The sequence below is a fragment of the Alligator mississippiensis genome, chromosome 13, assembly GCF_030867095.1.
Source record: "Alligator mississippiensis isolate rAllMis1 chromosome 13, rAllMis1, whole genome shotgun sequence".
In the NCBI taxonomy this organism is placed as follows: domain Eukaryota; kingdom Metazoa; phylum Chordata; order Crocodylia; family Alligatoridae; genus Alligator; species Alligator mississippiensis.
The window spans coordinates 29,177,033-29,200,265 of record NC_081836.1 but is presented as its reverse complement, the minus strand read 5'-3'; the positions used below and the strand labels follow the sequence as shown (position 1 = coordinate 29,200,265).

General features: G+C 46.4%; 1 protein-coding gene across 3 annotated transcripts in view; it reads left to right on the top strand.

Annotated features, from left to right (window-relative positions):
• The window catches only part of IFT140 (intraflagellar transport 140), a 177,739-nt gene that overhangs the window by 51,096 nt on the left and 103,410 nt on the right, over positions 1-23,233 (top strand). For 2 of the 3 annotated variants that reach the window (XM_014597466.3, XM_006263212.4), the window contains exons 10-13: positions 10,084-10,287; positions 10,924-10,996; positions 16,982-17,073; positions 22,575-22,702. In XM_014597466.3, coding sequence (XP_014452952.2) covers positions 10,084-10,287; positions 10,924-10,996; positions 16,982-17,073; positions 22,575-22,702 — 497 coding nt within the window. The remainder of the gene's footprint in view (positions 1-10,083; positions 10,288-10,923; positions 10,997-16,981; positions 17,074-22,574; positions 22,703-23,233) is intronic. The other variant, XM_059716195.1, reaches the window with a different exon arrangement.

Below are 23,233 nucleotides of genomic sequence, written 5' to 3'. Positions count from 1 at the left end.
ATCAATATTGCATTGATATTGTAGCCCTCAGCAAGAAGAGATGTTCAGAAACTGGATCTCTAGATGAATTAAACTACCATTTCTGCTAGTGTGGGAAACCTGACAATGAACCAAGGATAGACAATGTTGGATTTACTGTTAAGAAGTCAGTCCTCAGTGCATCTACCCCTCTGGCATCTATCAGTGAGAGGATCACGTGGCTGGGTGTGAAGACTCGCTGTTTTTGGTGATTTCAGTGCCTGTATGGGTAAGGTTTGGGAGCACTGGGAACACATCACTGGCCAACACGGCACATGTAGCCTCATTGACAATGGCCAGCATGTCCTTGAACTGTGTGCCTCTTATGAGCTTATAGTCTCAAACACCTATTTTTCTGGCAGCAGTTGCCGCAAGGTCACTTAGAAGTGCCCCCACTCAAGACGCTGGCATCAGCTTGACCTCATCCTGATCCATCACAGGAACATTTGTGATGTACTGCATGCTTGATCAGAGCATAGCACCGATTGCAACACTGACCATGCCCTTATCAGGGCTAAGCTCCAATTACACTGTAAAAAGATCCATCATGCCAAGCCAAAAGGCAAACCTTGCCTCAACATCACTAGCATAAAGGACAGTGACACTTGTGCAAAGTTTCATTGTGCTCTTAAGCATGTTTCTGAAAATGATCAACTTGATTCCTTTGATTCTGACACCTTGTGGGAATATTTCAAGAACAAGAGATTGGCTCCTGCCAAGGATGTCTTTTGAACAACAAAGGAAAACTAATCTGACTGGTTCACAGTGTCTGCACATCTGCTGCTCCCACTCATAGAAAAGAAAAACCAAGCTTGCATAACTCTACTTCAACAACCAACTAAGTCCAGAAATCTCAAGTTCAAAGAGCTAAGACTGTGGTCCAGAAAGCCACCAGAGAATATGCCCAGAAGTATTGGCAAGACCTGTGCAAAAAGATTCAGATCTGCTTTGAAAGAGGGGACCTTTTTGGTACCTGTCATGGAAACAAAGAGGTACTTAGTCCAGCTTGTTGATAAGACTGCAAACCTGAAAGTGAAAAATGGTACCATCCTGACGGACTGGCAAGAACAGCTTCACCAATGGACTGAGCTTGACAAAGAACTCTACTCAAAGGATTCCATTATCTGTGATACTGCCTTAGCTGCCATTTTCCAGCTTCCAACAATGCAGGAGCTGGACCAAACACTAGCTCTCAAAGATTCAGAGAAAGCTATCAAAGAGATTGCATCTGGGAAAGCAGCAGGCACTGATCAGATATCTCTGGAGTTCCTAAAGGCAGGGGTTAGAAAGCTTGTGAGCAACAGCCATGTAATAGGGCTGTGTGACATGGCTGTGTTTCGATTTGGTTTTGGATTTGGCTGTTTCGGTGTTTCAGATCACTGTCTTGTTTTGTTTCAGCTGAATCTGTTTTGAATAGGCTACAAGCGTAGCTTTGCACAGCCCTACCTAGCTGGGTGGGGCTTGGGACTGGGAACTGCAAGGACCCTGCGGGGAGCAGGATGGGGCCATGGGTGGCTTGTCTAGGGGAAGGGGAGGGCCACATGCAGGAGAGGAGACCCCAGCATGGATCTTTGATCCCTTTCATGCTGGGTCGCAGGGCAGGAAAGCAGTGCAGAGTGGCAAGCAAGACTGCTGGTCCCTGCTGGATGACTTGGTTCTGCAGGGAGCAGAGATCCTTGCTGGGGATTTCCTCACCGCTGCTGCCCGCCTCACGCTGCCCCAGCAACATGGGGCTGCACAGGGCAGGCAGCGGTAGTGAGGAGACCCCGGCAAGGATCTCTGCTCCCTGCGGAGCCAGGTCATGCGGCAGGGCAGTGTTGGCCCCTACCGTGCAACCTGGCTCCGCAGGGAGCAGAGATCCAGGGCTGCACGGGGTGAGCAGCAGCGGGGAGGAGACCCCGGCATGGATTTCTGCTACCTACGGAGCCAGGTTGCACAGCAGGGATTCCCCAGCCCCCGGTTTTGATTTCCCAGCTCTCTGATTATTCCCTCAGCTCTTCCCAGGGGGCACAGGCCCCTGGATCTGCATGCTGGGTTTCAGCAGGCTGCTGCTACAGGCTGGGACCAGCAGCAGCACTGCAGTCTTCCCGGCGCTCAGCGCAGGCTGCGCCAAGTGGCTATCACTGGCTCCAGCCTACCAGGAGCTAGATGTCAATATCAGAGCAGTCCTTCCCCACCCTTTCCCCTCCCTCTTCTTAGTTTTTGTTCCCCTGCAAGCCCAGCTCCAGAACTCCAAAATTCTCCGAAACAGTTCTGAAATGTTTCAGAGCCTTCAGTTTTGATTTGGATTTCATGTTTTGGGTGCCAAAACGACTTGGAACAACTCCGAAACGAAATAGCTGCTGAAATTTCACACAGCCCTACCATAGATTCATAGATGCTAGGGTTGGAAGGGACCTCAATAGATCATCGAGTCCGACCCCCTGCATAAGCAGGAAAGAGTGCTGGGTTCAGATGACCCCAGCTAGATGCTTATCTAACCTCCTCTTGAAGACCCCCAGGGTAGGGGAGAGCACCACCTCCCTTGGGAGCCCATTCCAGACCTTGGCCAATCTAACTGTGAAGTTCTTCCTAATGTCTAGTCTAAATCTGCTCTCTGCTAGCTTGAGGCCATTATTTCTTGTAACCCCCAGGGGCACCTTGGTGAATAAAACCTCACCAATTCCCTTCTGTGCCCTATTAACTTATAGGCAGCCACAAGGTTGCCTCTCAACCTTCTCTTGCGGAGGCTGAAGAGGTCCAGGTGCCCCAGTCTCTCCTCATAGGGCTTGGCCTGCAAGCCCTTAACCATACGAGTGGCCCTTCTCTGGACCCGTTCCAGGTTATCCACATCCCTCTTGAAGTGCGGTGCCCAGAATTGCACGCAGTACTCCAACTGCGGTCTGACCAGCGCCCAATAGAGGGGGAGTATCACCTCCTTCGATCTGTTCAGTATGCATCTGCTGATGCACGATAAAGTGCCATTAGCTTTTCTGATGGGTTCGTCACACTGCCGACTCATGTTCATCTTGGAGTCCACTAGGACTCCAAGATCCCTTTCCACTTCTGTTCCACCAAGCAGGTCATTTCCTAGGCAGTAGGTATGCTGGACACTTTTCCTCCCTAGGTGCAGCACTTTGCATTTCTCCTTGTTGAATTGCATTCTGTTGTTTTCTGCCCACTTGTCCAACCTGTCCAGGCCTGCTTGTAGTTGTTCCCTGCCCTCCGGCGTGTCCACTTCTCCCCAGTTTTGTGTCATCCACAAACTTGGACAGAGTACACTTCACTCCCTCGTCCAAGTTGCTGATGAAGATATTGAAGAGTATCGGTCCAAGGACCGAGCCCTGCGGGACCCCACTGCCCACACCCTTCCAGGTCAATACCGACCCATCCACTACGACTCTCTGGGTGTGACCCTCTAGCCAATTCACCACCCACCAGACTGTGTAGTCATCCAAGTCACAGCCTCTTAACTTGTTTACCAGTATGGGGTGGGATACCGTATCGAAGGGCTTCCTGAAGTCTAAGTATACGACATCAACCCCTACTCCTGCGTCCAGGCGTTTTGTAACCTGGTCATAAAAAGAGACTAGATTAGTCAGGCATGATCTACCTGCTACGAACCCGTGCTGGTTTCCCCTCAGCATAATTTGTCCTGCTGGGCTCTTGCAAATGTGAGCCTTGATAATTTTTTCAAAGACTTTGCCAAGGATGGAGGTGAGACTGACTGGCCTATAGTTGCCCGGGTCCTCTTTCCTCCCCTTCTTGAAAATGGGGACCACATTGGCCCTTTTCCTGTCCTCCAGGACCTGGCCGATGCACCACGAGTGTTCAAATATTACTGCCAGTGGCTGTGCAGTGACGTCAGCCAGTGCCTTCAGTACCCTCGGATGGAGCTCATCCGGGCCTGCCAACTTAAAGGCATCCAGTTCCTCCAAGTGACTCTGCACCATCTCAGGGTCTACGCATGGCAGTCTGGTGCCTTGCTGCTGCCTCTCTAGAATCCCAGTGAGAGCCTTGTCCTGCCCCTCACTTAGGAACACTGAGGCAAAGAACTCATTGAGGAGTTCAGCATTGTCCTCCCTGTCCATCACCAATTGCTTCTGCCCATTTAGTAGGAGTCCTATTCCTCCCTGGGCCTTCCTTTTACTCCCTATATATCTAAAAAACAATTTCTTGTTATCCTTTACTTGGGATGCCATCCTCAGCTCCATGGTAGCTTTGGCCCGTCTAACTGCCTCCCTACAAGTGCGAGCAGAGGAGGTATACTCCTCTTTGGTAATCTCTCCCCGTTTCCACTTTTTATATGCTCCCCTTTTAGTCCGCAGGCTGCCCTGGATTTCTCTGGTCAGCCAAGGAAGCCTCCTGTCCCCTTTCCCTCTTCTTCTTCGCATTGGGATCGTCTCCCTCTGTGCCCAAAGGACAATTTCCTTAAGGCACAGCCACCCTTCCTGGACTCCCATCTCTTCAAAACTCCTACCCTGCAGTGCGTCCTTGACTAATCGCCTGAGTTCATTGAAATAAGCTTTCCTAAAGTCTGGCACTTTCACCCTACTAGTTACCTTACCCACTCGATGTCTTATGATGAATTCTATTATTTGGTGATCACTGTCCCCCAGGTGACTACCAATCTGTAGGTCCCCTACCATATCATCCCCCGTTGCCCATACCAGGTCCAGTAAGGCATTCCCCCTAGTGGGACCATGTACCTCCTGCGTCAGGTGTAGGTCCTGTAAGCAGGATAGGAACGTGTGTGAACGGTGGGACTTTGCTGTCTGTGTCTCCCAGCAGATGTCTGGGTAGTTTAGGTCCCCCATGACTACCGCCTCCTTAGTTTTTATGGTCTCTGAGAGCTGCCTCAGGAGCCCCGAATCTAGTTCTTCCCCTTGGTGTGGGGGTCTGTAGCAGACCCCTACCACCAAATCCCTTTCTCCTTGCCCCCCACGTAACAACCCACAATCCTTCTACTTTCTCCTCCTTCGATTCCGTCTTGATGAGGGTTGAAGTATATTGCTCATTGACATAGAGCGCAACCCCTCCCCCTTTCTTCCCCACCCTGTCCTTTCTGTACAGCCTATAACCCTCAATATGTACCGCCCAGTCGTGGGAAGAATCCCACCAGGTTTCAGATAGCCCTACTAAGTCGTAGGTGTTTTCTGCAAGCAGGAGTGCTAGTTCATCCTGCTTGTTCCCCATGGTCCTAGCATTAGTATATAGGCACTTGAGCCCTGTGACTGGTGCCTTTTTTGCCCCCCAGCTCTGATTCCCAAAGGGCCCCTTATTGCTTACCTGTGCTGTATTGTTGGCCGCCCCATGGATTGCAGGTTCCCGATGTTCTCCTTCTTCAGGCTGGGCTGTCCTTGTGGGTGCCACATGGTTTGGTGGTCCACGGCTTCCCCCACCCTCACCTTCCCCTCCCCCCGACGAGCCTAGTTTATAGCCCGCCGGAGGAGATCCTCCAACCTAGAAGAGAACACACGCTTACCTTTGGGGGACAGGTGAAGCCCATCCCAACTGAACATGTCCCTCGTTGTGATGTGTGGGTTGTTGACCAGGAAGCTGAAGCCTGCCTCAAGACACCATTGCCAAAGCCGCCAGTTGGTCTCTCTAATGCAGTTCTCATGCCGTCTTCTGTGTCCGCTCACTGGTAGGACAGAAGAGAATACCACCTGTGCACTGATCTCCCTCAGCATGCCACCCAGAGCGTGGTAGTCCGTCATCAGGTGATCGGGGCTTCTCCTGGCCGCATCATTAGTACTCACATGGACTAGGACCATGGGGTAGTAATCGGTGGGCTTAATCCTGGCCTAGATTATTCCCGTCACATCCCGAATCTTTGCTCCAGGCAGGCAGTAGACCTCTCGTGTTGAGGGGTCCTGGTGACCATATTACTTCTCTGCGCCTGCTGGGAAAAAAGATGCAAAGATAATTACTTTACATAAAAAGGGGACAGAGCAGACTGCAACAACTACTGAAGGATATCTGCTCAGTGTGATCATCAGCAAAGTAGTTGCAAGGGTCCTGTTGAAAGACTCCCAACGTCTTGCTGAGAGAGTCTACCCTGAGAGCCAGTGTGGGTTCAGAGCTGGACACTCCAGAACTAACATGTCCTTCCCACTGCATTTGTTGCAAGAAAAAAGCTGTGAACAACAGGTACCTGTTGGTAGCATTTGTTGACCTACAAAAGACCTTATACATGGTTAGCAGGAATGGTATCTATAAGTTCCTGCTGAAAACCGGCTGTCCACAAAAGGTGTTTTCACTATTAAAGGAGTTCCATGAGAGAATGAAGGCAACCATCCAGTATGAAAATGAAACATCATCTGAGTTTAGCATTGATACTGGCATGAAGCAAGACTACATTTTAATGCCTACTGGCTTTGGCATCTTCTCTATCCTTCTCGGGTACGCTTTTGGAAATTATCTACCTGATGTACTAATTGAACCGAGGATGGATAGCAGCTTGTTCAACATCAGATGATTTTAAAGCAAAGGGCATGTCACCCAGCTTACTATTCAGGATCTGCTCTTCTCAGATGATGCTGCATTCATCTCCAACTTACCTGATGAACTGCACATCATGATAAGCAAGTTCTATGATACATACACCGAGTTTGGCATGACAGTCAGTATCAAGAAAACAGTTATGTCACAGGGCACCAACATCCCACCTAAAATCTACATAAATAATGAAGCTCTGGACAGCATAAATCAATATTTTATCTCAGCTCAACTCTTACCAGCTCACTTAGCCTTGATAGAGAGCTTGATGCAAGAATCGGCAAAGCCTCTATCACCTTCTCAAACATACCTTGTGTCTAGAATAATAAGCTGCTAACCTTGAACACAAAGGTTTGTCTATCAGGCTTGTGTCCTCAGTACCCTCCTTTATGGCTGTGAAAGCTGGGTCACATACTCCGAGCAGGAGTGGAGATTGACCAACTTTCACCTTTGGAGTCACTTGGGATCAACAGATCAACAATAACAAGAACTTTGGACCATATGCTTCAATATTTGCCAAAGGCTGCGCTCTATCTATGGCCAATTCAAGAACTGCCTGCAACACAGAGGAAGGCCAAAGTTCTGATACTGCAACAAGATCAAGCAAGGTATCAAGAAATTCAGCATTCTCACTGACAACTTGGAGAACTCTGACCACAACTGCTCATTTTGAAGCAGCTGGGTCAAGGCCGGTGCAGTCACTGTGGAGAGCCATCAGAGAGCCCAGGTTGAAGCCCCCAGGTGAGAAGGAAGCAGAGTGTGGCTTCAACCTCCATCAGACGAGGTTGCTGTAGCTACTGTGGGAAGGCTTGCTGCTCGTGCATCAGGTTCTTCTCCCACAACACTGCCAGGCACCACTGACTGACTTTGTCACATCTCCTTTCATCTGTCAAGATGTTGGATGGCCTTTACATTAGAATGTTATTGTCCTAGAACCTCCCTAAATAATTTGTAATTCAGTTATGGTTAAAAAAACCCCAACTCTTGAAGATCAGGAAATTAATTTTCACTCGGTACTATAAAAGTTCCACAGGGCCTCAGGGGCCATAGGGCCTCACTGTGTTTCAGGAACTTACAGTCTGTAGTCTGTGCAGGAACAGAGTTTTTGGGTGCCAGAGTGCTGCCTTCTAGAGCAATACTGGTAGACTTCAGATTGTCTAACCCAGTGAGTATGCCTACTGTAGCAGAGTTCATAAGCTTAACATGGGTCCCATGTAGGGGGTTCAAGGGTTATGTAATCTCTGAAGAGCATTCATGAAATTGTCATATGTTTCAAGGCAATGTAGTGAATAATCTCAAAATGAGTCCACTAAACATTCCAAATATAACCAACAGCACCAGTTCATATTGTAAATACTGAATAAATTGATCTAGAGTGAGGTGTTTTAGACAAGTAATGTTTAAATGGATGTCAGACAGCTCTGTAATTGGAAAACTTTTGTAAATTGGACAGATGCCTTGCCCTGTCACCTCCAAATATTCTGAAATAAAATCTCTTCTGCTGCAACTAAAATGGGAGACTTCAGGCAGGCTGTATTTTTTCCCTTTATATGGGCTCACAGTGGAAAACTATGTATAGCCTTAATTAATAGAACTAGAGACATGACATTGAGTTAGCAAGCCACCTTAGAGTGGCTTGCTAACTCTTGCATATTCTACAGAAGTGCTGTTCACAAACAGGATCAAAAATGTTATACTTGCCTAACTTGGCTGCCTCTGTTTTGTTTTCTTTGTTGATTAAAACAGCAATTTAGAGGCAGTTTTGTGGCCCTAGAAGATACCTGATTTGCCATCATTTTCTATTCCAAAGTTTAGCAAAGTTAAATAGCAACTTGTGCCAGGAAACTCTGTATACTTGCATCACTTAAGTGGATTTGTTTATTATTTAAATTGTAAGCTCTTCAGGACAGAGACAGTCTTTGTGTTACATGTTTGTAATACATTTTTACAAGGAGGCTGGTGACTGTAGGGGTCCTTTAATATAAAAAACATTTATGCATATCTAACCAAGTCATTGATACTGTGTGCTATAGAAACTTAGATGATATTTAAATAACTGTTCCAAGTAAGCCCTTCAGTTAGCAAATTTGGCCAACTGTAAATACAGGCTATAATGAAGCTGTACAATCCCAGAACTGAGCATTTGACACAACTCCAGTTTATTATAAATGCTTTTCTGACATATGTTCTGCTTGAGTGAGTTTAAGGACTGTGTGAAGAGTGCTTGAAAAATGGCGGGCAAGTATGAACAATGGCTCTTCCTTGAATAGGCACCCAAGATTACTGGCTGTGAGTGCTGCTAATGAATATTGTCCTGAGCAGTCTGATCTTGGGCTTGAGTCCCTACTTAAAAATTCTCTTGTACTACATAGTGAAGTTAGTCAAAGAAAGAAGGCTCAGAGACAGAGTAATGTCTCCTGTGGAATCAGTTTAAATTTAATAATTTTTAAGACATTATGGTATGTTGTATTCAAAACCTGTCATATACAGTATTTGTATATAGTTTTTGTAGTCATCCAACATAACTTAAGAGACAGATACTTGCTACAGGTATATAACGGCCATAAGTTGACTGACAGTAGGTTCAGGCTAGACATCAGGAAGCACTACTTCACAGTCAGGGCGGCTAGGATCTGGAACCAACTTCCAAGGGAAGTGGTGCTCGCTCCTACCCTGGGGGTCTTCAGTAGGAGGCTAGATAATCACCTAGCCAGAATCGTTTGACCCCAGCATTCTTTCCTGCCCATGGCAGGGGGTCAGACTTGATGACCTGCTCAGGTCCCTTCCGACCCTACCAACTATGAAACTATGAAACGGTGGCTTAAAATAGGAAGGCTTCCATTCTTTATTTCCATCGTATTAGTTTTGGGAGTAATTTTGATAAAATTCTATTGATGTTTGATAGAATCCTAGTTATTTCATCCTCTGTTCAATTCTATAGGACTCCCCCAAAGTACTGCTTATGGAAGACTTCAGTGTGATCAGCCTTAAAAAATTAAGAGCAAGAGGAATAACCCTTAGAAGCAGATTAAATGAATTGACTGAGTATGGTGGGACTTGTTAGGAAGAGATATTCTTAGCTTACTTCATTTCTGGACACATTGGGTCCCATCTATTGCTTGGGAAGCTGATCTGCAGAGCTGATTGGGATGATTAGAAGTAAGAGGGTGAAATGTCAAGAAGAATGCAAATAGAAGACAAATAGTTAAAGAAATGGTTTGTCTTGAGGCAAAATTTGCAGGAACAAAATATGAGCAATCTTTTTCTGCACATTATTGCTCTCTAACAGTAATGACTACAAGATAATGTAATGGTGGATTATGGGACTGAAAAGTAGCTGTTGTTTAAAACAAGCTTCTCCACACACACTGAAGCAATACACATGTGGTTTGTAGCGATAGCAAGGGAGGACTAAAGATCCAGCTTTTTGAATATGGCAGAGTTCATAAACTAGGATTTCATATTGCGATTGTCTTTGTATATGCTATATACAATAGCTGTAACTGAAGCTTTTACTCTATTGCTGTTTTTCAAGCTTACTGTTAAATTGGGTTGGTTTTGTCTTGCTCTTTCCATTTTGGGTAGTGGGGCTCCAAAAAGAATCTGCTGGCAGTGAATAACAACAGCTCTGTGGTGATCCTCAGTGAACAGGCCATGTCATCTCATTTCCATCAGCAAGTGGCGGCAGTTCAAGTGTCCCCAAGTCTATTTAATGTGACCTTCTTCAGCACAGGAAGCACACACAGCCTTGCCCTTGACATGCACATTAATGGAGTTTTTGCCACCAAGGTAACTTGCTACCTCACCTGTTAGAGAAAGGTCTTCTCTTGACAGAGACTCATCTAGTTAATGTTATGAAGTTGTTTTATAAATGGAAGCATATTTTTCACAGTCATTTATGTAACTCTTTTGTGATTCTCCTTGTACTATAATTGCTTAGGAATTGCTTATGTGTTGATGGAAAACAGCATCTCTGTTACAATGGGTACACTATATTGGGCCTGATTTACAGGTAGTACCATTTGTCAGGAGGTCCCTGGTTATTACGTCTAAGCATTTGGATGACCCATAGACCTCCAAACCCAGTAAATACAGATAGAAATTTGTAAGGTAGTAGTTGTGGGGCAGTGTTCATTTTATTGCTGTTTGCTCATTCACAGAAACTTGTGCCATAGAGTCTACATGGGATTCCATATTAAAAGTACTTTAGCAGCAGCAGTAAAATTAGAAAAATAGAAAAATAGGCCTGCAAGGGGCCTCGAGAGATCATCTAGTCCAACTGCCTGCTCAGGGCAAAATCATCTTTATTTAAACTGTCAGGGTCAAGTGTTTGTGAAGTTTAGTTTAAAATTATTGAGGAACTTCTTTCACATTTCCAATGGACACTGAACTGACACCTGCTTTGCAACTTTGTGGCCATTTTAGGATGCTGTGGTATTCTGGAATGGGAAGCAAATCACTGTCTTTGAGTGCTCTGGAGCTACTTTACAAAATGCAGGTAGGATTTCACAGTGCAGCAAACAGGAGGGTATGTATTAGGGTGATGAATCTCCCAAAATGTATTCACTTGAATTTATGGTAGCTGTTAGGTTTTAATAATAGCATTTTGTGTTTCAGCATTTACAAAAACTGATTAGACTTCACAGCCTTCCTGTATAGTGGGTGGTGTTCCCATCTTATATATTAGAAAACTAGGGCATAAAGAGTTTGACAGCTGCAGTCATATGAATCAGTGGTAAGAACAAAACTCAAATCCTGACTCTGTGGTTTTATTACAAGCTCACACCACTGGGTTTAGTATGCCTTTTGATACCTGAACATTTCTGCATGGTCAAAAAGATATGACATGGGTAGTACTGTGGTAGCTGAGTTATCATTAAAGAAGATGTAGTTTCCCATCCTTAGGGATCTTGGTAATTTGGCAACTGTAAGGGAGATATAGAACAGTTTAATTCTGTCTCTAAAATCTGCATCTCTTGTACAGTATTCATAGGTTATTTGTGTTTAAAAACAAAACTAAAAGCAACTAAAAAAATCCTGGTGATAAAACCTCATGAAACACATTTGAGAGACAAAGTACTAGATCCACTAAAGGGCTTAGGAGTCTGTGTGCCACGTAATTACTTCTGTAGGCATTTGAAACCTAAACTGAGGTCCTCAAAGTTGCCATTCAGCCACAACCCATCCCTGTAGGCACATATGACACAGACAGAAGTTACAATTGTTCAATCAGCCCCTTGAAAGTGCTCTATAGCTGTGCTCTGACAGAAGTGCATGGGCTTCAGAGTGCTTTAATAGTGCCCAATCGCATGACAAATTAACCCTCATTACATGAAGGAAAGCGGTCTGAAGCAGAGCACCTACATTAACTTCTGTCTGATTAGGGCTGGGCTGATGAAGCCTATCCCTACACCCAATGCTGTCTGCATGATGGGAGGGGGCAGAAGGTAGGAGAGGGAGTTCAGGCTGGGATTGTCCATCCTGAGCTGGACAGGGGGAAGGTGGATTGGAGCCCCGTGCCTTCAGGAGGCTCCAGTCCACCTGTCCTCCCCTCCCTTCTCCCTACTCCCATTGTGCAGACAGCACTAGAGCTAGGAAGGGGGTCGGGGCTAGGGAAGTGAAGCTGCACACATGCATTTCATTGCCTGGATCAGCTTTAAATTGAAGCTTGATTTCCCACAGTCTCTCAACCCGACAGCAAACATCTTTTGGGTTGGGAGGGTCAGTCTAACTTATGGCTAGAGGTACACCGATACATTGGTCCAATGTTGGATTGGCACCAATATAAAGAAAATTGACTGTATTGGAAATTAGCATGTTGTGGCCAATAATTTGGCAGATAAATGGCCCATGCATGCGCACAGCCACACGCAGCACGTAGGCGCAAGGAGCACAGCCCGGCAGCATGGAGAGCTGCGTCCAGCTGGTAAATCTGGTGTGGTGGGAGGGGAGGGGAAAGGGAAGGAGTGTAGGGGGGCAGATCGAGGCCTCTGTGGTGAGGGAGGGAGTGGGGCTAGGGCAGGCACTGCCCAGCAAGGGTGGGTTGCAGAACAGAGCTGCAAGTGGCTAATCCAGGGGGCATGGGGAGGATGGTGGCTCCCACTACTGTGCACATCCTGGGAGGGCATAGGGGGCATGTGCCCTGCTCAGCACAGGGTGGGACAGGCTGCAGCTGTGGGCTGGGGCCGGGCTTTTGACAGTGGGGGCAATGGTGCTTGGAGTGGGGGTTGGGGGGCTACAGCAAATTTTGGGGCGGCTGAAGCCCCCCCCCCCCCCCCCCAGCCTCCCTCTCAGTGCTACAGCCACCTACCCTGAGCACAGCCTGGCCCAGCCCCCACCAGGAAGAGCCTGCCCCATGCAGATCCAGGGGTACTCATCCCCTATGCTCTCCTGCGGTGTGCACATTGGTGGGAGCTGCCCCCCCACACGCCCCAGATGAGGCTCTGTCCTGTGCCCTGCCCCACCCTGGCTGGCCAGTGTCAGCCCTGGCCCCAGCCCCAGCCCCACTCTCTCCCTTACCACACGGGCCTCGATCTGCCCTCCCACACCTTAGTTGCTCCATCCCTTGCTGCTGATTGGCTATGAGGGAAGTTTGTCATGTGGCCACACCTCTCATCACCAGTTGGTGGTGAGGGACATGGCTATATGACAGACAGTCCTCACAGCCAATCAGCAGCAGAGTGCAGGGGGGGCAGCTCCAGAGGTAGCAAGTAGGGCAGTACGAAACGGCTGTGTGTTATTTCAGAGGACATTGATTCGTTTCAGATCCCTGTTCCGTTTTGATTTGGCTGAATCTGTTTTGGAGTTTCAGTGCTGTTTCGGAGATTCAGATTGGCCAGGGAGAGGCAGGCACAGCTGGGCGGCTGCAGGTTCTCCTGTGGCTTCTTCAGCTGTGCCTGCCTCTCCCTGGGTGGGGAAAGCTGCGGGAGAAGCCTCCATGGCACGCACCCCTGCCCGGCCCCATCCCCTGCCGGGCCCCAGCCTCCCAACCCTTAAAAAAAGTAAAAAATAAAAATCCCTTCACTCACCAGCTCTGGCAGCTGCGATCAGGGCCTCTGAGGGCTCGTGACAGAGCCCCCCCATACAGTGCAGGGCAGTGGAAGGCAGCTGCCCCGCACTGTATGGGGGGACTCTGCCACGAGTGCCCAGAGGCCTTGATTGCTGCTGCCAAAGCCGGTGAGTGCAGGGCTTTTTTTTTTCAATTGCTGGTATGTTGGGTCTAGGTGGTGGGGGGGCATCATCGAGGTGAGGCTGGATGGGGGGGGGCTGGATGGGGGTGCTCTGCCAGGAGGCCCCAGAGCCCCCACAGCCCATGCTACATCTGGTGAGTGTAGGGCTTTTTTTTCTTGTTTGTTTGTTTGTTTGTTTGTTTTTAAGAGCTGGGAGGCTGGACCAGGTGGGGGATGGGACCAGGCAGGGCAGCCATGGGGGCTTCTCCAGTGGCTCCCCCAGCTGTGCTCATCGCAGGCTGTGCTGGCCTCCGAGGAGGGCTGCGGGGCTGTGCCAGACTCCTCCTGGGGGGTGCGGACCCCCAGATCTCTACACGGGATAGCAGCAGGCTGCTGTCCCTCTCCCAGAGCACTGGGATTGGAAGGACCTCAGGGACAGATTGCAGACACTTGCCAGCTACAGATGTCAATATCAGAGCAGTTCTTCCGCTCCTCTTCCCCCTCCCTCTTCTTAGTTTCTGTTTCCCTGCAAGCCCAGCGCCAAAACAGCCAAAACATTTCCAGAATGTTTTGGGTGGTTTTGTTTTGATTTGGAGATGTTTCAGAGCCTTCCGTTTCATTTCAGATTCAGTGTTTTGGGCACCAAAATGGGCAGAAACACCTCTGAAATGAAATGGCTGCCAAAATTTCCAACAGTCCTAGTAGCCAGCATATTATTCTCAGTGAGCTTTTTTTATTCAACAGCTCATTCATTACAGCATTCATCCAGCATGTGGGAGGGTATATTTCAACTTCTTTGTCTGCCTCCGGGGACTTAAACCAGTATCTCCCACTTTGCAGGAGACTTCCTGAACCCCCAGTTAAAGGATATTATAATGGGGGCTTTATCAGATCCTCTTGATGAAGCTGTTTCACCTTTCATGGAATAATTTATCATTGGTCAGCAGAGTGTGTGAGCATTTCTACACCAGCGTAATAAGCAAATTCATCTGGAAGAGGATAGACCTGGGTTTTGGTCCCTGTTTCCTTCAGTGTTTAACACAAAATACTTAATTATTAATTGGAGCAGGGGCTATATCAGGTTTCTCTCCCTCCTAGATGAGTGCCCCATCTCTAGGCACTCTAGCCAGACATGTGCCCTCTCTCTCTTTGGACCAATTAATATTTCAGTGTCCCCTGAAAAATGAAGCAGTTTCAATAGGAAGGCCAGAGGGAACCACTGCAGAATGCTCTATAGCCGTGTAGTTTGGGCATTCTTTTGGGAAGTGGGGTATATGGATTAAATGGAGGAGGCAGCTGAACCTAGGTTTCCCTATCCTGAGTGAATGCTGTAGCTATGGGACTAAAGGCAGACTATTTTCTTCTCCATTCTTATTTCTTGAGGAAAGGCTGAGTTAAGCATCTAATTCCAGCACAGAGCTCATGGCTGGAATCAGATGGAGAGAGACACTCCTTACAGCCCTGATCTAGGTGCCCTAGTCCCTGAGAGATGTTGTGAGGGTGGGGAAGGGGGGTAGGGAGGGGGATTATAAGCACAGCTTTCAGTTGGCATACTCTGGTATCTAGCTTATGTGGCTCCATACTCAATCTACTGTTGCTGTGCATCCCACTCTTAGGTACCCAACTATCCTCCTTCATTGTAATAGAGGGTTTATGTACCTAGTAAGGGGGTGTGGATTATACAAGGCAGCAAGTCCTTTAAGTGTTGGGTAATGCAGCATTCAGTGTTGTGACTCTGAAATCTTTTTGTGGAGATAGCTCAATTTTCATAATACAGTGTATATCACATTATTACCCAACCACATTTGTAACTCTGATGCAAATATAAGGGTTTAAAAATAACAGAAAACAGTTTTTAATTTCACATCTATTGATGCTGAGAAGCTGGAAACAGATTTGCTTGTTAAAACAGTCATAACCACCTACTACTTTCCACAGAGTGTGTTTACAGTACATCTAATGTCTTTCTGTCAGTCTTTCCTTGGGCACTATTCCTAATTAAGTGTTAGCTTATGTAAATTCCCAGTGCAAGGAATCAAAAAATAAAAACAAAAATACCTCTTTTTGCAAAAAACCATGGAACATTATTTAATTGTAACTTCCTGTTGAAATGCAGAAGTCCTGCTTAGTTGCAGTACTCTCTCCCCTTTCTGCTGTCTAACCACACTCATTCAGGTGTCAGGCCTCACACATCTACTATTGAGGTAGAATTTTGGAATCTCTGACCCTTAAACCAATCCCTGGGCCATGGTAAGTGATATATCAACTGGATTTACATACACTATTTTATTTAATTTAAATTTTATACCGTTTGCCATTGTAGTATATATCTGTGCTTTCGAGTAGTGCAGATCTGATTGGGTTTAGCACCTGCAGTTCTTCCCTGTGACCAGCTGTCTTTTATTTGTTTTAACATAATATTAACAAGCACTTAGAGAAAAAGAATTGTAAAACAAGAATCCACACCCATGTCTGTCTTACCTAAAGTTTTACCATCCTTTGCTGATGAGCAGGCCTAACTTCTTCAGACTTCTCACTGTGTCTTTTATCAGCCTCTCTCCCAGAACAGTTCTACAAAAAGTATTTTTTTTGTGAAGGGAACCTATTTTAATCTGCTGTGATCCTTTCTGGTTCCAGGCTCATGAAAAATAGTTCTGTAAGTTGGCTGGAGATAGAAGGTTAACAGTTCTGGCATTGTCTCTTTTAAAGACCATCAAATGTTTTGTGAGGCTTATCTTAATCCATTTTTCTTCCTAGGTTGTTTGTCTTTACAACCATCTCTTACTAAGGCAATGTATTCATAAAGTAAATATCCCAATAATATACAGTATTTTACTAGTATTCACTGTTTTGACACATCTTTTACTATTTCCCAGTTTTAGTAGAACAAAGGAAAGATGAAGGATCTCATCTGATCGTAAAAAGGGGGGATGGGGTTCAATTTCCTTTTTTCTTCCTCTGCTTTTTGTTTTTCCTCTCCCTGCGAGTAGGGGATACAGATCACCATTCTATATGAACTAGAATTTCTTACTCTGGATGTTGCTCCTTAAAATATACCGGCACATCCAGCACATGGGAAGGAGGATGGTGATAAGTATTTTGGGAATTGCTACAGAACAATTGAAGAACAGATTTGTTTTAAGTCAGAAACAGCCAGCTCTCAGGGAAAACTGCTTTTCTTGGGAACGTTTCAGAGACTAGTGACTTCTTGAACTCCACTGTGAGAGATGTCTATCTGGAGAGAATGTTTAATTTTGATAAATTCTATATAACAATTTGTTGTAATGGTGATGGTGTTTTTGTGAATGTTCCAGGTTCTTTTCTCTGTGACTCTCCAGTCCTGGCTGTACACGAAGAAAACCTTTATACAGTCGAGCCAAATCGGGTTCAGGTGCGCACCTGGCAGGTGAGTACTGTTGACTTAGGGCTCATGAAGCTAGGGGAAAAGTAATAATATTACTGAGCTGCTGAGTTCCAATGAGCATGCAAACAGCATGGAGAGCTTACATAGTGAGTTTACCCTGTTGCATGTAGTTGAAAGACACTCTGTCGGTGCCTAAAGTGAAACAAACCAGAACAAGAACACAAATTTCTGTGGGCTAGAGAGCTAGCCATCCTGCTCATTGAGGAATCCTTTTCTAGTCCATTAAAGAAGAGCAGTGAGGCTATCTAGGTCTCTCTCATAGTGTCAGAAGTTAGATGTTTTATTTATGGCTGAAAAAATCAATTAGGGTTCTGCAAATTGAATACCTTTACCTCATTATAGAAAAGTATGATGAAGGTATTGACTGAAAGACCTTTGTTGCTTTATGTTTGTGGAAAACCATTGCAGTCTAAATAGTAAGAACCAACCATAATAAACAAACTAACCATAAACTTCCTAAGTTCTGGAATTTTAAAAAAGTATTAGTGCATACATAAAATATGTGTTTGGTTGCAGACCACTTAAACTTATATAAAAATGTAGTTGTATGCCCCAAATGAGCAAAGGTGCAGGTAAGATGATGTGTGCTATTACAGTTGATATTTACATAGATAGCAGTATGTTTTGTTAAAAAAATGCTTCCATTTACACTTGCATACATTTTGTGAACACATTTTATACATCCATTTAGGAAGTGTTGACCCTGAAATCAGTGGCATTAAAGACAGCAGAGATATACTATCTACTATCTAAAAAAGACCAAAACTGGTTTTGTAAGTTACCAATACAAAGCATATCTTGGTTTCCAGTACTCAGTAACTTATTTAAGCATATGACTAATTTATGCAAATTAAAGAGATCTGCGATCATTTTTCCAGAAGTTAGATTTTGAAAAGCAAGTTCTACAAAAAAAGCAGATCTTACAAAGCTTAAAATTAGAAGAGATGTATCCATAAAATACATGGGTGGCTCCAGGATTTTGAAAAAGGGAGTGCAGATGGTGTGACAAAACTCTTTTTTCCAGTTAAAGAGAAACTAGATTCTTTACTAATAAGTAAAGGGTTAGCACTTTTTTATTTATTGTGGCTAAGTACAGCCAGTCAAAAAGCCCAAGGCTGAATCGTTTAAATCTTCTCAGGTTAGTCTAACCTATATAGACTGATACTGATAAGCAGGGATCCTGGTTCTCTTTGTTTAAAAATAGCAAATTTTATGATAAAAATCACAAAATCTCTGATTAAAACAATGAGAATCCAGATTTTTTAGCAATTAAAATGAAATGCCGCTATATATACAGGTATCAGCTGAACACAAAGTTTTATTGATGTATTTACAATTTTAAAGCAATTTGGAAGCCTACGATTGCCTCCATCACTATAACATAATACATCCAAAATACTTGTACATTTTGGCATTTAATTTTGTTTTTTTTATCGTGGAAAATCAGAGCTGCCCCTGCCCTCTTCGCTCACCAGGATGTGGGTCCAGCTGCGGCTGTCCACCCCACCACTGCTTTGTAGTGCAGAGCAGCCCTGATATGCTGGTGTCTGGCCCATGCCATTGCCCCTCACTCTCAAGCCACAGCCCCCAGCCCTCTTGGTGCCTCACACTCCAAATCCACAGCCCCCTGGGCCTGCTGGTGCCCCTCACTCCTGCCCCAAAACCCCCTGGTGCTGCCGGTAACCCTCACTTCCCACCCACAACCCCCTGGTCTTGCTGGTGCCGCTCGCTCTCCATCCACAATGACCCATCTCTGCTGGTGCCCTTCACTCCCCACCCACAGCCCCTCTGGCCCTGATAGTTCTCCTCATTCCTGACCTATAGCCCTCTGGCCCTGCCAGTGCCCCTCACTCCTGACTCACGTCCCCCCCCCCAGTTGCCATGGCTATAGGGCCAGGGACCCAGGTCTGCAGCTCCTTGCCTCTTCAGCACATGTCCCTTATGCTCCCCATGGGAGTGTGTGCAGCGGCTGGTAATCAGCCCCCATTCCACTCCTGGTACAAGCTGCCCCCGGCTCCATCCCGCTCCCCATGTGGGCCCTACAGCTGTGCATTCCGGCCCCGGGCCCAGGCCCTGTGCACCCTCCGACCTGGGCAGCACCCTTGGCTCCAGCCCTGCCCACTTCTCTCCCTCCCTTACTATGGGGGCCTCAATCCCTGCCCCCCCCCGCAGACTTACCTGTGGGGAGCTGCTCTCATGCTGCCTGCTTGTGGTACCTCTTTCCTGATGGCCCTTCTCCTGCTCCCCTCAGCCCTTTGCAGGCTGGAACTCTGCCAGTCTGCAAGGGGAAACCCACCATTTCTTGCATTCTTCTTCTTTAAAGAAAATCCACATTTTTTTCCTTTAAAATTAGAAAATCCTCATTTTACTGTGTTTTCCTATGGTGAACAGAAAACGCAGATCTCTGCTGATAAGCAAGTGAGCAGACAGTCGCTTTTTATTCCAGAAATGCAGCCCCATGCCTGCAGTCATCCAGGCCAGAAGCTGGGGGGTGCTAGAGCACTCTTCCCTGCTCAGTTGGAGCAGACAGCTTGGGCAAAGCTAGCCCACCCACCCTGTGAGGGAGGGCTTGCAGGGGGAGGTGCAAAGTATCATGGGATGCTGACGGGCACTTGAGTTAACTTGAATTTGGAGGAGATCTGGGACAAAAGTTCAATAAACTGATGTAACCTAAATCAGTTAAGTCTGATACTATGTCCATCCAGGCTTATCTTAAACCAGTTTTGACCATTTTGAAAGTGGTATATGTGCACTGAACTTCTCTTGTGTTACAGATTTGAACCAGTTTTGGATCAGTTATATAGGTTTAGGTGTAATTTCTGTCCCTAGCCTATAAGATTAAAGCAAAAACAAATAGAAATATTGGAATGTGCACTAATTTGCTAGATTATACATAAAGTTAAAAAAAAAAGCACAATAAACTAGGAAAAAAGAGTCAGTGTAGTAAAAGATATTGCTTCATTAGTCCTGTAGTCATTATAGTTAAATGTACATCTCTTATTTGGTTTCATAAAATAAAATCTAGCCTTCCTGAGTGTCTTGAGAGTGCCTCCAACATTTCAATGTCAGTCATTTCTATACTTGAGATTATATTACCAAACCTGAGTTAAGTTTTTTAGCTAGAGCTAAAAGCAGTTTGCAGGACTGCGAGAGAGCCTTTTCTGGTAATTGCTCTCTTTTAACAGACAGCAACATTCAGAAGAAAGGAGTTTCAGTAGCGGAACATTAAGACCATTAAAAAGGACAGAGGGTCATTAACACCTGTGGAATGGAGAGAGACTAGCCTGAATCAGGGATATGACAATGAGCCATGAAATCAGTTGACTCTCTCAGCACTGCCTGACTAGAAATGTAGCTGTCCCTCCCAGTAGTTGGCTTTAAATTTTAGGTGGAGCAGGTGGGTGCAGCTTCACCACCTCACCTTCCCTAAAGCTGCCTCTGATGAAGTCATATTTATCTGTCCATGAAAAAGGCTTTTATTTTAGCATGAAGTATTCTTCTGCAGAGCTTGTTACCCAAACATCTGTTATTATTCCCTGCTATCTCTGCTTATATATAAAATTCATACAGAATTACTGTATCATATCTAATATAACTTGAAGGAGAGGAGAAGCTGTCTCTCTTTTCTGTGAAGTTTTTAAAAATATGGACAAAAGTGTCCCAGAGCTATAACTAATAAAACTGTTTAGCCATGCATGGGAACAGATTTCAGTTGTCTGTTTTCATAGATTTCATAGACACTAGGGCTGGAAGGGACCTCGGAAGGTCATCGAGTCCAGCTCCCTGCCCCAGGGGCAGGAAGTTAGCAGGTGTGCTGGAGGCTATGTGCTTTAAGGTGGTATCTTTAGCTGCTAGAGATAGGGTGGGGCCCAAATCACACTAAGGACTCTGATTTACCAAGTAGTTAAGTGTTGATAGAACATGGGGATGTGGCAGGGCACTGTTGGTGCCTGCCACTTTAAGGGCCTGCAACTGGCAGCCACCAGGTACCTGATGAGGGCAGCCATTTTTGGAATCAGGGGCTGCCCATATAAGCAAGGCAGTTCGGCTGCAGGAGGCCAGGCAACAACACCACCTGGCCAGAGGGCTGCAGATCTGGAGGTAAAGGAGGAGCTGTAGGGGATGGATAGGAGGCACCTGGTCCTGGGCATGACCTAAAACTGCACTCTGCTGGGAGTGGGTGGCGTACAATGGTAATAAGCTGATGGAGAATAGGTTTAGGTTAGAGATCAGAAGGCAATATTTTACAGTTAGGGTGGCCAAAATCTGGAACCAACTTCCCAGGCAAGTGGTCCTTGCCCCTACCTTGGGCAAATTCAAGAGGAGGTTGGATGATCACCTGCCTGGGGTCTTGTGAACCCAGTATTCATTCCTGCCTGTGGCAGGGGATCAGGCTAGATGATCTGTTCAGGTCCCTCCTGACCCTAGCTACTATGAAACTATGGTGGGGCTCTCAGTGGCATGGGAACCCCCAGGAAATGCCAGGCCAGTTACCACCCTGGTGAAAGGCGGGTCAGGGCGCCTTAGCTCCTAGCCCCCACCACTGGGTGAGTAACCCCATTGTGTGTAGGGCCCAGAGGGCAGACCCCAGGAAGGAGAAAGGGGCTAGAGACTCCGACCCGATTGTGAGAGTACCCTCGACTGGCCTAGGCTGGGGCCAGGACCAGGATGGTCAAAAGGGCCAGGGGCCCACCACGAGGGACGCCCAAGAGCTGGGGGCCTGGGGTCCTGACTAGCCTGGAGGTGGGCCTGGGCTGGTAGCCAAAGGTCCCAGGGGGACCACTCCTGAGAGGGGAAAATAGTTTCAGGGAGCTAGGTAGCCTGAATGAAGGCAGGGTAGGCCGCCTGAATGGAGGGATCTTGGAGGGGTCCTGATAGGTGGATTCTGGGGCCCAGTGGGGGCCGGTGATTGATCAGAACATCTAGATGCCATCTGCGAGGCTTGGGCTGTGGTGTAGGGGAGGAATGAAGCCGCAGATAGTGCCCCCTGGCATTGGGGCAGTAAATGGGCAGCTTCCCACTTAATTAACATCTATTAATTAACTAATTAACATCAAGGCGTGGCGGGTGAGAACGTGGGCGGTTGGCCCAAGGACAGGTGGGTGGGCCAAAGAGATCGGCCCTGAGCAGGCCCCCTGTTACAGGGGAGTTCTCTCTGTTCGTAGATCTTATCTTTAGGAAAGGGTAGCCTGTGCATTGAATCTTTATGGATACATTAAGTTTTGGGTCTGAAACACAGGTCACAGTTAGGGCAACCTTAACGGAAGGAACAAAAGGAAAACAAAAGTCTGTTTTAACTCATTGATATTGCATTAGTAGTTCCTAGACAGAAGAGAATCAAAATATTCCTGGAAGGTGTTCTTTAGTTGGTAGTGGATGAGATAAAGGAGAGATGTTGTAGGTGTGCTACCTTAAAGATGAAAGAAAAAACTCATTGACAAAAACTGAACATTTTAAAATTGCTGCTTAATCCCTTTCCCCAGGGCACTGTCAAGCAGCTGCTAGTGTTCTCTGAAGCAGAGGGGAATCCATGCCATTTGGATGTCTGTGGAAATTTTCTGGCTGTGGGAACTGACTTGGCTCACTTTAAAATCTTTGATCTTTCTCGCAGGTATGAATATGGATTTATGGGGATCTTTTTCTGTTTCAGTGTCTGGAGTGAATTTAGAGGTGAAAAAAATTAGTTTACTGGAGGTCTAAGGTAATGTGCAGAGCACACAAGAACAAAAGACCCATCCTTAGGGCCAGGGAGGGACCACCGATTATTTCTATGATTACCTTAAGCCTCCAATAATCGGTGGTCCCTCCCTGGCCCTAAGGATGGGTGTTTTGTTCTTGTTAGCAGATACCTTGCAACTTATAATGTAAAAGATGGAGGAAACAGGAGAGTTAGAGATTGAAAACCAGTAATCACGTAAGGACACCTGGAAAACTTGGATGTCACTGAAAACTGTCATAGTGAAACAACTGGAGAGATCTCCTATGCCCCCCCCCCCCCCCGAAATTGGCCTTTGCTGGTTGGTGAGTGGGGAGCGCTGGCCTGTGCCCCCCTAAGACATGCCAGCAGCACGTCCGGTTTTTCCGGCGGCGTCAGTCACCAGGAAGAACCAGTTGCCCGTGTCTGGATCCATTTAATGTGCTT